The sequence below is a fragment of the Paramormyrops kingsleyae genome, chromosome 19 (assembly GCF_048594095.1).
Source record: "Paramormyrops kingsleyae isolate MSU_618 chromosome 19, PKINGS_0.4, whole genome shotgun sequence".
Classification (NCBI taxonomy): domain Eukaryota; kingdom Metazoa; phylum Chordata; class Actinopteri; order Osteoglossiformes; family Mormyridae; genus Paramormyrops; species Paramormyrops kingsleyae.
This window is the reverse complement of record NC_132815.1, coordinates 8,800,422-8,812,622: the sequence shown is the minus strand read 5'-3', so window position 1 is coordinate 8,812,622 and position 12,201 is coordinate 8,800,422. Positions and strand designations below refer to the sequence as shown.

General features: G+C 44.2%; 1 protein-coding gene across 2 annotated transcripts in view; it reads right to left on the bottom strand.

Annotated features, from left to right (window-relative positions):
- The window catches only part of msraa (methionine sulfoxide reductase Aa), a 48,157-nt gene extending 36,286 nt beyond the window's left edge, over nucleotides 1-11,871 (bottom strand). The window contains exon 1 of one of the 2 annotated variants that reach the window (XM_023831623.2): nucleotides 11,659-11,871. In XM_023831623.2, coding sequence (XP_023687391.1) covers nucleotides 11,659-11,794 — 136 coding nt within the window. In that variant the 5' untranslated portion in view covers nucleotides 11,795-11,871. Of the gene's footprint in view, nucleotides 1-5,436; nucleotides 6,408-11,658 lie in introns of those variants that run through there. The other variant, XM_023831624.2, reaches the window with a different exon arrangement.
- Between the last annotated feature and the right edge of the window lie 330 nt (nucleotides 11,872-12,201).

Genomic DNA, 12,201 nt, shown 5'->3' with positions numbered 1-12,201 from the left:
AGCCGGTCGAGCCGAACAAGAAGGAAGCTCAGGCTGACTGTCCAGCGGGGACCCGATGCGCACTGAGCGCGTGCCAAAGTGTGCCGTGTCCAGCAGCTGCTTGGCGTTCCAGAGAACGGCTCTCACAGCCCCCTCCATCCCAAAAATACACTCCCGAGTGTGATTAAGCAGTGATGGGCATGGGGGGGGGGGGGGGGGGAGGGGAGTTGGGGGTGGCGTTGCGCACCTGATTGCACTCCACACGCCGAAGAATCTTCACCCCTGTCATGATCTCATAACCTCACAGCACCGCCACCCCCCACACAAATCATAATGTCATAATGCGGCCTGGCTAACACCCACCAGGGGCACAGCAGCCCTACCCCCCCCCTGCAGGCACATGGAGGACATGAAAGCAGAAGGGCTGTCATCAAGCATCGCGGGGACTTTGTCCTGCTGGGGACGGAACAGACAGAAATGATCAGCTACGACACAGACCCCCCCCCAACCTTCACCCTGCTCCCCATAACAAAGCCGCGCGGCACAGAGCAGTCCCTCGGTCCCCTCAGCTGCCCCCCCCCCCCACACTAATCGACCAGCTGCTGGGGACAATGTCCGCATTTCAATAAAGCCTTTTGGCCCGGCGAACGGAATGGGGGGGCTGGGGGGCGCGTGTGTGCACACGTGCGTGTTAAAAGTGAAGGAGCGGGCGAGGGAGCGAGAGAGACTGTTAGAGAGAGAAAGAAGAGGGGATCCGCATTGGATCAAAAGTAATTATTCACAGCAGGAGGCTGCAGAGTTAATTCCACCAATCAGAGCGAAGAGTGGGGGAAGGGATGGAGGGGAGACCAAAAGAGCGAGGCAGGAAGAAGGAGAGGGATTTTGCGTGTACGGGAACCCTTTTCAACTCGCACATAATAACAGAAAAGGCACCAAAGTCAGGAATATGACCAAGTAATGGCAGTGAGAGACTAGTCATGGCAGCGCCCAGGTTCATCCCACAGCTGACAGTCTGTCGCAGCCACTGGTGGGTGGAGCTTTAGCTCTCTGTCCCCGTTTCATGAAGGATAGCCTGGCTCAGAACGCCACCTCCCCCAGGTCTGTTCCGGCTCTCAGATCAGAGTGACGAAAGGGGGCACAGAGGCAGCCCGGGACCCGGGATGCACAGCACCTCGGATTCTTTTTGCTCTCGGCTCAGCGGAGCACGTGCTGTGTGTTTATTCCCAGGGCAGAACAGGGCCGAGCTCCAAGCCGGCAGCCGAGAGCCTCCGCAGTGAGCTCTCCACAGCCGCTGCACATCTTCACAGGGCTTGGATATAACCATTCCACATACATGTAGTACTTATCCAATAAAGACTGATTCATTACCAACCGTAACCCTAAACACCCATAATAATTCATAAAAAGAACAACTGCTGCATTCCGCTAGTAGATGCGTAAGTTCTTACTGAATGGGAAGCGGTAAATACTACCATCATATGTCTGTTTGCATCTGGTTATTTGCCAATGCATGTAGGAGGCAAAGGCACTTCATTGGCCCAGTTTTTGAGGCAAACTCACCGGGTCAGCAATCAGCTGAGGGAGGTTACTCCCCACGTTACCCCCCCCCCAAGTGACTGGGAAGGAAGGTTACTCTCCAGTTACCCACCCCCCCCCCCCCCCCCAAGTGACTGGGAAGGAAGGTTACTCCCCACGTTACCCACCCCCCCAATGAATGGGAAGGAAGGTTACTCCCCACGTTACCACCCCCCCCCAAGTGACTGGGAAGGGAGGTTACTCTCCATGTTACACCCCCCCCCCCCCCCCCCCATGACTGGGAAGGAAGGTTACCCCCCATGTTACCCCCCCATGACTGGGAAGGAAGGTTACCCCCCATGTTACCCCCCATCTGAGTAGAGAATAAGCCGCAAGCTCTGGGAAATTCACACTGGCACGAAACAGGCCTGTGACACTCACGGTTCACAATAAAATGCAGGTTTTATTCCATCATTCCGTACCAGATCTCGTGACGTCTCGCAAACCGACTGGAAATAGACAAATACAAATAATGCATAAAGGTGACCTGGGATGGACAGGCATCCCATCCATGGTGTCCCTTGCCTCCAGGGATGGGCTCAGGCCTCAGCATTCCCCCGAATGAGAGGCCATGGAAGGAGGGACAGATGACAGTGACACACCTCATTGCAGGATACATTGTTTACCTGCATGACAATTCTTGGGTTATAGCAATAACATAATCGGTTTTCGTTTTTACTAGCAACCAGCTTGAGCTGAAAATACTTTGTTCCTTTCCTAACCAGAAAAATAGAAATGCAGGCTATTGAATCTGACAAACAGATTAATCTGTCATACTATTATATACTCCTTTGTGATAACATTTGTCAGCAAAGTACTAAACCATTTCACAGTCCACAGTAATAATTAACATCCTCATATAGACTTTGTAGTAATCAGAAATTCAGCCCGGTATTATTAATTTATTTCATGATTGTGATGATGAAAAATGGTCAAATAAAGAGTTCAATTTAAAGTACGGCATTCTCTCAGAATAAAGAGTAGAAATCAATTTATCACTTTGAATTAGTATTAACGTGTTACTGCAGAATAGGTTTATTTCAATTTAGTGTCGACAATACAAGGAATCTATTTAGCATCAAACAATACGAAAAAAATAGCTACAACGAAATGGCCAGATCCTCCGTCTCGTATGCTGTAAATAAACACAGATGTTGTTTAAGTCATTAAAACTGAGCCAGAAGAACAGCAGTTTTTTTTCTGAGCACCTTTCAAAAATCAGGGAAGGATGGCAAGTGTTTTGCAACATTCTGTAAAGAGAAACTGCCTTTATTGTACATCTGCACCGGCCCACGCTCCGCCCCCCCACCTCTAACAGCTGCTTCACCAGATCATCTTCTCTTCCCATTGCTGTCCTCCATCATCAACTCATTTACTGTCGTACAGATGCACTGGTAATTAATACATTATGTGTATTCAATATATGTACAAATCAACATCAATACACAACCAGATTTTTATCTCTGTTTATATGCCAGGAGTACTCTGATTGCCTTCTCAAATAAAACCATAGAATAACCATTATTCCCAATATTAGAATTTGGGCATCTGCTGTCAATGTTTTTGAGTAATTGACTGATTTATCTGTGCCTATCAGAGTTTTTTTCGTTTGACGACATCCATTTCACATGAGGTGTGAGTGTTAAAGGTGTGGCCAACTTTATGGAGGGACGGTCTTTTTCACCAGATGATATCTCAGGTGGCACACTAGGATCCGGACGTAGACGTGGGAAATAAGTGTGGATTGATGAGATACTGCACTTATCAGCAGAAGGCGGAAATCCCGGGGGGGGGGCATGCTGGGAACCGTTACTGTGCTCCTGAACTGGACATCGAACCTCAGTTGGCAGCACCAAGTTCATTAGAGAGGACAGTATAAGCTTCCATGGAAGATCGCTGGCATCTGCTAAGCAATGTAATAACGTTCCCTGCCTACTCGATCTCTGTCCTGGGAGAAACTGTGTAGTACAGTCAGGCACAACAACTTGTATTAGCAGATGGCATAACATCCACATACACACATAAAGGTACCTCATTCACTGTTTTAAAATGCACCCAGGTGTGAATGTCTTCTCCCCGATCCACTTAAATAATGCATAATCTTTCTCAGATATGGAAAAGGTGACTGCTGTTTCAGACTTCGGGGAAAATTCTACGTACATTCCACTGGCGGTGGCCCAGATCATTACTGGGGCGCGACAAATTGAGACAGATATCTGCACGATGGGAGGCGATGGGCCTTAATTTCGTTTAACATGCATGTATATATTTGAGACATGGCCCACAGTTCCAGAGCTCGAAGGCAGAAGATTGCTGATTGGTGATCATTAGGACGTAACAGGAACCTTGCTCTTTTGTCTGCACAGGGACACGCGTACCTCTCTTTAAGATGGCTGCAGCCTTTCAGGGCATGCTGGACATGAGGCATGCCATCAAAAGAATTTGCCAAAATGTTGCACTGGGTATGATTGCTAATGGCTGATTTTTCATTAAAAGTCTTAGGGCAATTAGTGTGTGTCCTCAGGTCACAATGCTATCCATTACGGTTCCTGCGATGGATGCCATACAGGTAAAAAAAATTAACTGCAGGTGTACAAATTACCTCAACCACTTTCAGAAAGAGGACATTCAGGCAGAGAAAATACACACAGCTGTGAAAGAATGTGAGAAACTGTAACCTGAGTAATTAAGAAGCTACTAATTCATTTATAATATCAAGAACCATCACATAGTTTATTGTCTCTGAAACCAACTTTGAATTTACTACTAGTCATCTTTCCCCATAAGAGCTATAATTAGCTATGCAATTCAAATAACATTCATTGTCTAACATGTGCCTGACAAAATGTCTAGGCTTGGGATTAGGTAAGATGAACATCACAGATCAGAACAATTTGACCTTGAGTTTTTAGGCAAAAGAGAGGTAAGCAGAGGGAAATACTACACGTCTACAAATGCAACGCAATGCGGTGTCTGCACTGCAGGGAACTAACAGGCGCGTGTTTAACTTAAACATTGCTAGTTAAGGTCACAGACAAAGGTTAAAGATTGTGCTAGTGAAGAAAAAGCTGAGTCATTCCTGCATGACAGAGCTGCCAGTGGGTGTGATTATTTCACTGGGCGAGGTGCTAAGCCAAGTAAGATCCATGAGAAGAATCATGAGCTGAACATCTGGGGAGGCTTCACCATCACCAAATGGCTGCTACACTTCAGGACCTTTATATAAACCTGCTAGATAAGTGTTCTTCATTTGCTCCTAAAGTCATTTGTAACTGCCAACACTGAACTTAAAATTACTACAATCAGTTACTACCTGGCTTTAAGAGAATATAGTCACACTGTATATTGTACTGTATATATTGTGCTGTATTAAGTCTATTGACCAGGACCTGGTGCCCAACATCATACACGTGGTGAATTGCGATCTATCTGGGGAATGGTTCAAGATTAACTTTGAAACCAACACAGCAATTATTCAACTACCAAAACGGAAGAACGAAACAACATATCCCTCCACAACATTGCCGTTTCATATATATGTGTAGCAGACAATCCCATGAACAAATGTGAACACAGGTCCCACCAAAAGAAATTCAGGGAAAAGGAGAAGAGTGAGCAACTCGCAGGAAAGTGGTGGGATGGAACAGGTCCTGTGGAAAGTCCACAAACATCTTACTAGCTCCTCCCCACCCTGCCCCACCTACCCAATCAAAAGTGCCGTCCTCTCTATGGGCACCGGAGCACCAGGTCACATGGACAACTAAAGGACAACAACAGATGAAGAGGTGAATGACAAACCACTATGGTGGCACCACAGCATTTTACTCCCCCATGGGAGAATAGATCTCTAATCATAGGGAGCAGACACACTGTGGATCTTACCTGAGTCTTCAAAAGCCAGACACCACGTATCTATTTAGAGGATTTGAATACTTTGTCTCCCTCACAAAAAAGAAAAAATCTTTCGATAATTAAAAGAAAACGGAAAAGACAACTGGGCCTTCTCAACAATAGTCATCTCTCCAGCAACAGGCGACAAAAACCAACTCTACCACAACAATGCACGAACAAAATCCATTTCCCATCCTGCATAAAGCCATGTTTCTCCGACGGGACAGCGAAGTATTTCAGCCCTTTTAATGGTAAGACTCTTCTAATAGTTTCATAGTCGGATTCCATAGGAAGCTTACGTCCAGCAACATCTAAGTTTCAAGTGACATATTTTCTCCTCTGGAAACATTATGGACTTGCAGAAGATATCTCACGGACTCAAGCAAGGTCACCCTACTTTGTTTTTGTGGTCAAAACTGATAGTCGTTCCTTTTGGAACCTGTCGCCTGACTATGGAACTCAATTTTGACGATCGCCAAACTTTGAAAAGGGTGAAAACAACTTCCAAGAATCCAGCTACTGAAAATATGAGCCGGCACAATCCAAACTTTTTTTTTCCGTTTGTTTGGACACAAGGATTCCTTATTCTTGAAGACCCATAACAATCTTTCGTGATTCCTTCTGTTTTGAAAAAGCACAAAGACTGGCCGTTTCGCTTACGAAGCAACAAAGAGCAACAGTTCTGATCAACGTGGTCCCCTTGGATGAAGTGACTTGCTTCTTTAAAGAAATCAAAGCCAAAAAAAAACCAAGACACTGGTTTTCCTGGAGCCATTGATGAAGAGCACATTAGCTACATTGATCGCGCCCAACGCCCTCTTGCTCCCTAAAATATTTCACAGTAGTTTTTTTTCCGTCTTGTTTGGGTTTTGTTATTTAGCATTGAAGCAGAGCTCTTACACCCTTGGTATTTTGGATTTCCTTAGCGCAAAGCTGAGCACACAGACAAAGAGAGCTGTAGCAGAACCCTGCCAAGTCTTGCCTGGGTTTTTTCTCGTCCTCCCCTCTCCCTCTCCGCTCGCTCTCCCGCCGTGGCAACCTTCCCGCGCTGGCTTGGCGCCGCTCCAGCCTGTGCCAGCCTGTCTATCTGTGCCCCCCCCCCCACACCAACCCCAATCCTGGAAAAAAAAATGTCGAATCGAAGCAATTTGATCAAAACGAATCGTAAATAAATGTCTGCCCGGCGCCACTCCCTGGCACAACACAACCCCTTCATCTCCTGCCCCAATCCCCCAAAATACACGCACACCCACCCAGATGCGCACACATGTGCGACTATCTGTATCCTCGCCAGCCAATCCACCCCCCGTCATCTCTCTATTCCTTCCCATCCGTGCCCAAGCACTTCTTCCAAGCCCCTCTCTTTTCTCCCCACTAGTCCGCTGGACGTCTGCACAGGGAAGATGTCCAGCAGTTGCCTTGCTTTCATTTCATCACCAGGAAATCTATTCATCGCTTGCCAAGACCCAGTACCTCCCTCTCATTTTTATCGGGGGGGGGGGCGTGGGGGGCGCACTGGTCCTTACGTTGACTGTGCCAACTATCCGATGCCCCCCCAATGAACTCAAATCCGAACAGAAACATGCCACCCGCACCATGTCCACTCCCTGTGGCACGTGTTTGTCTGTTCCTGGGGGGCACAGGCAAAAACAGACAGCGTTGCTCAGTTAATTGGCTGTCAATTTCTCTTAAAGGCATTTGTCACCTTGTCTATTCTTCACCCCAGAAAGCAATGCTTTAAAGGGGATGTTTAAAACATATAAGTAGCACAGCTTATTGTACAAAATTGAGCGATTTAAAAGAGATGTTGCTTGGCTGCTCCTCTCGTTTGTTAATGATCTGAATGCTGCCCGCTTTGGTTGAGAGAACGAGCATCCAAAACATCTCACTTGTTGCGCTGACTGCTGTTGCACTTTCTGCCTGAGGAAAAATTATTCATAATGAATGTTTTAAATGCAATTTCAAATAAACACCTCTCAAGTGGATTATAGCTGACAGCGCAGGTGATTGCAACCCACTACAAAATTACAACAATTTTCAGGAAAAATTTAACCCGCATGATATTCTTTATGGCCCAGCAAATTGTGATATCCAGGACAGGGAAAATTAGCCAAACGTCCGATCACGTTTTCTCTGTTAGCCTCCATCAGATTCTGTGTCCTGTAATATGTTTTTTGGCACCTCGCCTTGTTAAAATTCTTTAAATGTAAATATGTTCTATATTTGCATAATTCCATAAACAGGCTGTTATTAATGGAATCTCTCCTGCATTTCACATCCTGCTAAACCTTTGGCTTGATAAACTGCAGGCCCCACAGCCACCTGTACCAAACTATGTGTGAAAAAATATAACTCTCCTTATTCAATATGGCAGGTATTTTTCTTCACACACATTCCTCATGACAAAAGCTACCTTAGATCCCACCACCATGTGCCTCCGGAAGAACGTGGAAATTACCTCCCCCCTTGGAATCCGAGTCTGGATCTTCTCATGTGACATGCTAAACACAGTCAGTCCCAAGGTGACAGCCCAGCTCGCCATTTTAAACCATGTCCAGGGTTTTTTTGCTTTCTTTTTGTTCTAGATAGAATCATCTTAAATGAATCTTGAAGTATAATTCTCATATACTGGACCTTCGGGTTTATAGAACACCCTGTAACAAGGCAGTGTCAAGAGGGGAAAATATCACTGCAGCAATTCTAACTAACGAACTTCAATCAGCATAGATGGAATTCAACTGCAGTCTACCGGCATTCAAAAGAGCAGCATGTATGGGATTCTGAGACGGTGCACCTTCCCTGGGAGATCCACATTTCATAGACACGTGTCAGGAATCCTGCCTGCTCTGTGCTATTCTGTGAGCTTCACCCAGGATCAGTTTTTACAGCCTCGGATGTTTCATCGAATCCCAGGCATTTTGACTGAGTTTCTCTCACCACACGTTCTGCAAAAGGGGGCATTTGATGCTTTTTTTTCTTTTGGGTATGCAGTTCTCGTTTCCATTGCCAGTGACATCTTCCCTCCCTGCTCCCTCATTTCAGACATGGATTCTTTAACCAAAAGATCCATTCCACCTGCAAATTCTGTATTACAGGCAGTCCCTAGGTTACAAATGAGATCGGGTGCCTAAGCCTGTCTTTAAGTCAAATTTGTCGGTAAGTCGGAAAAATAGTAATAAATACATAATACAAAAATTATTATTATGCAGCAAAAATAAAAGCAACTACGTATGGTACTGTACTGTACCTTGAGCCGATGAACCACCAAAGCTGTGCAATGATTTCACAAGCATCACAAAGTAGTGCATGTGTTCGCTATTATGAACCACAGCATTTAACCCGAACCGTTAAAATAACAGGCTTTACAGCAGTCCATTTGTAAGTACAAGTTCTCCATAAGTCAGGTGTATTTTACTGTTACGTTTTTTAATCTTAAAAAGAATAGCAAAGTTTTTCATAAGAAATTACAGGAAGTATTTTTTTTAATGCTCTGTTGACTCACATGGCATAGCTAGGAGATCCATTCATGGGATTTGAATTTCTCTTTGCTTATTTCAAAAATCAACATTTGCATTAGTGTGCACGGTCTACGCTGGGAATTGCGTTAATTGTTTATTCATTCTGATACGTGAATTTGCACTTCAGAGATGCATGAATCCCCATCACAGGTGACATCCTACACGCTGCATCAGTATGTCTAGAAAAGGCCCCCCACCCCACCCTCTAGCCCACACCCACCACGTGCTTCTCAGTGTTTCTTGGCAACGAGCCAGCCATACGGTTTGCCGCTCCTGTCAAGTAGAAGCCTCGGGAAGCCGGACGGCTCCATAATCAGTCTGCTGCAGTCCTCCAGGGCTGCACTGCTGCATAGGGCTGCCACATGAGGCGCATCTAAAAAAGCCTGCAGCACACAAGCGCATGCACAGGTACAGGCATGCGCATGCATTCACATCGATACACAAACGGATGTAAGAAGTAAACAAATATAGGCTTATATCTTTTCAAAAAGCCACAAAATTCTAACAATAAGTCACATAAAAGCACTGCTATATTATTATTATCGTTGTTGTTGTTGTTGCTGCTGCTGTAAATGTTGCTGTAATTGCTATTATTATGAATATTAGATCACTGTTATTTTCTTGCTGGCATCTAATATTATTACTTTCCTGGATTTTTTCTTTTTTATATAAACAACAGATTAACAGCGCATGCGAGTGGAAAGTTGCAGAAGGAAAACACCGTCACCAAAGAAAAGCTGTGTGTGGCTTACTGTTAGCATTCACAAAATAACAAATGAAGCATTTTATTAAACACACAGAAATGTACCTAAACCATAATGTCGAGTTCCCAGAGAGATTCACAATCAGATGCCATCCATCCACCTAACATGGAAGCGAAGACATGCAAAGCTGGGTGCGCCCACCCCCTCGCTCTACTGACTTTATTAATCTGAGAGGGTGTTTTAACAACGGATGGCCTAGCCAGTTTGTGTCGGAAACACCTTGGTAGTTTGGCAGCGACGTTGACGGATCCCAAGGATTCGATACACATCCCTTTTTCCACTTCAGTTGTCCTTCTCTGGTTGACTAGTACCAGACCACACAAGGTATCACGCTAGGATATCCCCCCAGCATCCCCTCCCAGCCCCCCAATCAATATTTAATGCAATCCAACTGGTGCCCAACCAGACAGCTCCCAATCCCCCCCCCACCACCACCAAATCCGTCTGCATCTGCTGCCTGAGATCACTCCCATTACTGCAGTCCACACTCTGCTCCTTCGCGAATTTCCATTTTACGTAACACACTTGTGTCAGCTGTTCCTTCTCCCTGCTGAAAGTTGGCCTGTTAGTACTCACTGCTGCCTGTGATGCTTGTGGAGAGGAAAAACGGTAAATCTTTAATGCAAATGGAGTGTTTGGGATAACGGTTTTTTAAATGGAGGCATGAAAATGTTTGATATTTTGCACACTCGTTTCGAAGTGGCCAGAATTTGCCTCAGCAAAACATGCTGTGCAGGATTTATTTAATAGCAGGCTATTTCAGGGGTGCAGGAAGATGCAGTACAAAACAGTTTAGGCATTTTACATCTGCAGCAAATACACTGCACTTTTCAGCATACTGAAGTATTTATTTCACCCCAAAAATACTTCAGTCCATTTCCTAGATTTAATTTTAAAGTTGCAAAAAAGTCCATACCTGACATAGCCCTCATAAGACTTATTTTACCCTAACCATATCTTTATTTATATTATCTGTTTTTCTAGAGATCATTGTCTCCTACATTTACAATATACTTAAGGAAGGTACATGAAGACTATGAAGGCCAGTCCACCGGAGGGCTTGTGAAAACATTTCTCGTGACATACCTCATTTCAGATCGCTTATTTAATTAATTCCTTCGGAGAAAAAACTCCACTCAGTCTATAGTGGTATTCATGTAATCGTATGTAAAGCAGAAATCCATTCCATGAAGCCTCCTGCTGACAACATGCCTCGTATTTATTGTGTTTTATTTATTATTCAAATCAATGGAAATACTTTTTATTCGAGTGCTTATATAATTACATTTGGCTTTAAAGTCATCAGTGTGTGTGTGTGTGTGTGTGTGTTAGTGAGACAGAATTTCCTATTTTGAATGTTCCAACAAGGTAAAATTATACTAAGACCGCTATCATTGGTAATGACCTGCAACATTATACACAAACAAATCAGCATAAATGACAAAGCCACCGATATTATGTAGGGAAGTATGCATTCTCGGCGTTTTCACAGCACTTCTTTATTGTTTGCCTTCGAAAACGGATCTACAGTTGTGTTGCAATGCTGGCACTGTTTATTAAGTACGAAGTGTTGGTTTCAGTCGTTTCTACATATCTAAGCAGTTTCGAGGCTCGTCACTATGATGGCTACTGTAGCCTGGGACGGGACGTTACCACCGCGCATGCGCCAAGAAAATGGCTTCGGGAAAACAAGCCGCTCAGGAAGTGGATCGTAGCTGCTTTCGATGGGAACGCATTTAAAAAACTAGCAAGTACTTTCTTGGCGACCAGATATCGTAATCTATAAAATGGCCTTTAAATATCTATTGCATTTGGATATAATTATTTTACGATTAGATTCGGTGATATTTTGTTTTACGTCTTCTAATAGTTAATTAGCTAATCCTGTAAAGGGGTGGTTAGAATCCGACACAAAGGAAAGAAAATCTTACCTGATACTTTCAGAGATTGTTGTCTGCCAGGGAGCGCACTTTCCTGCGTCGGTAGTTTGGTTTTCTGATACATATTTCCTATTTTTCTATTGATAAAATGCCGCCAAACGAAAAGCTTCTGAACAGACGCCACCATGGAATTACAAAGTCCGCATCTCGCGCTCACACTTCCACGGTTACTATCGTAACGTCGAATTGCACGAGCACTTGCCCTGTTACCTAACCAGTTTGAGTAACTTTGTTACTAACTACCGTGCATTGTTTCGCCTTTTGTGACTGCACAAAGGCAAAGTTGGCGATTTGCTAATATTATTTGTTGAGCAAAATAAAACGCATAAAAGCAAATATCTATTTTCTTTGTGCATTGTTAAACTCTCGACAGGGTAAAAATTGGGCAAGATCATATATTGAGCAAATTAAATTGGACTTAACTAGTATAACAGTTAATCTCACACTAATATTGTGTTGTAGTATCTTAAAAATATATTTACTTTAGATAAATCAGTAATCGTATCATTTATTAGGTGGAACTGCACTTTCTAA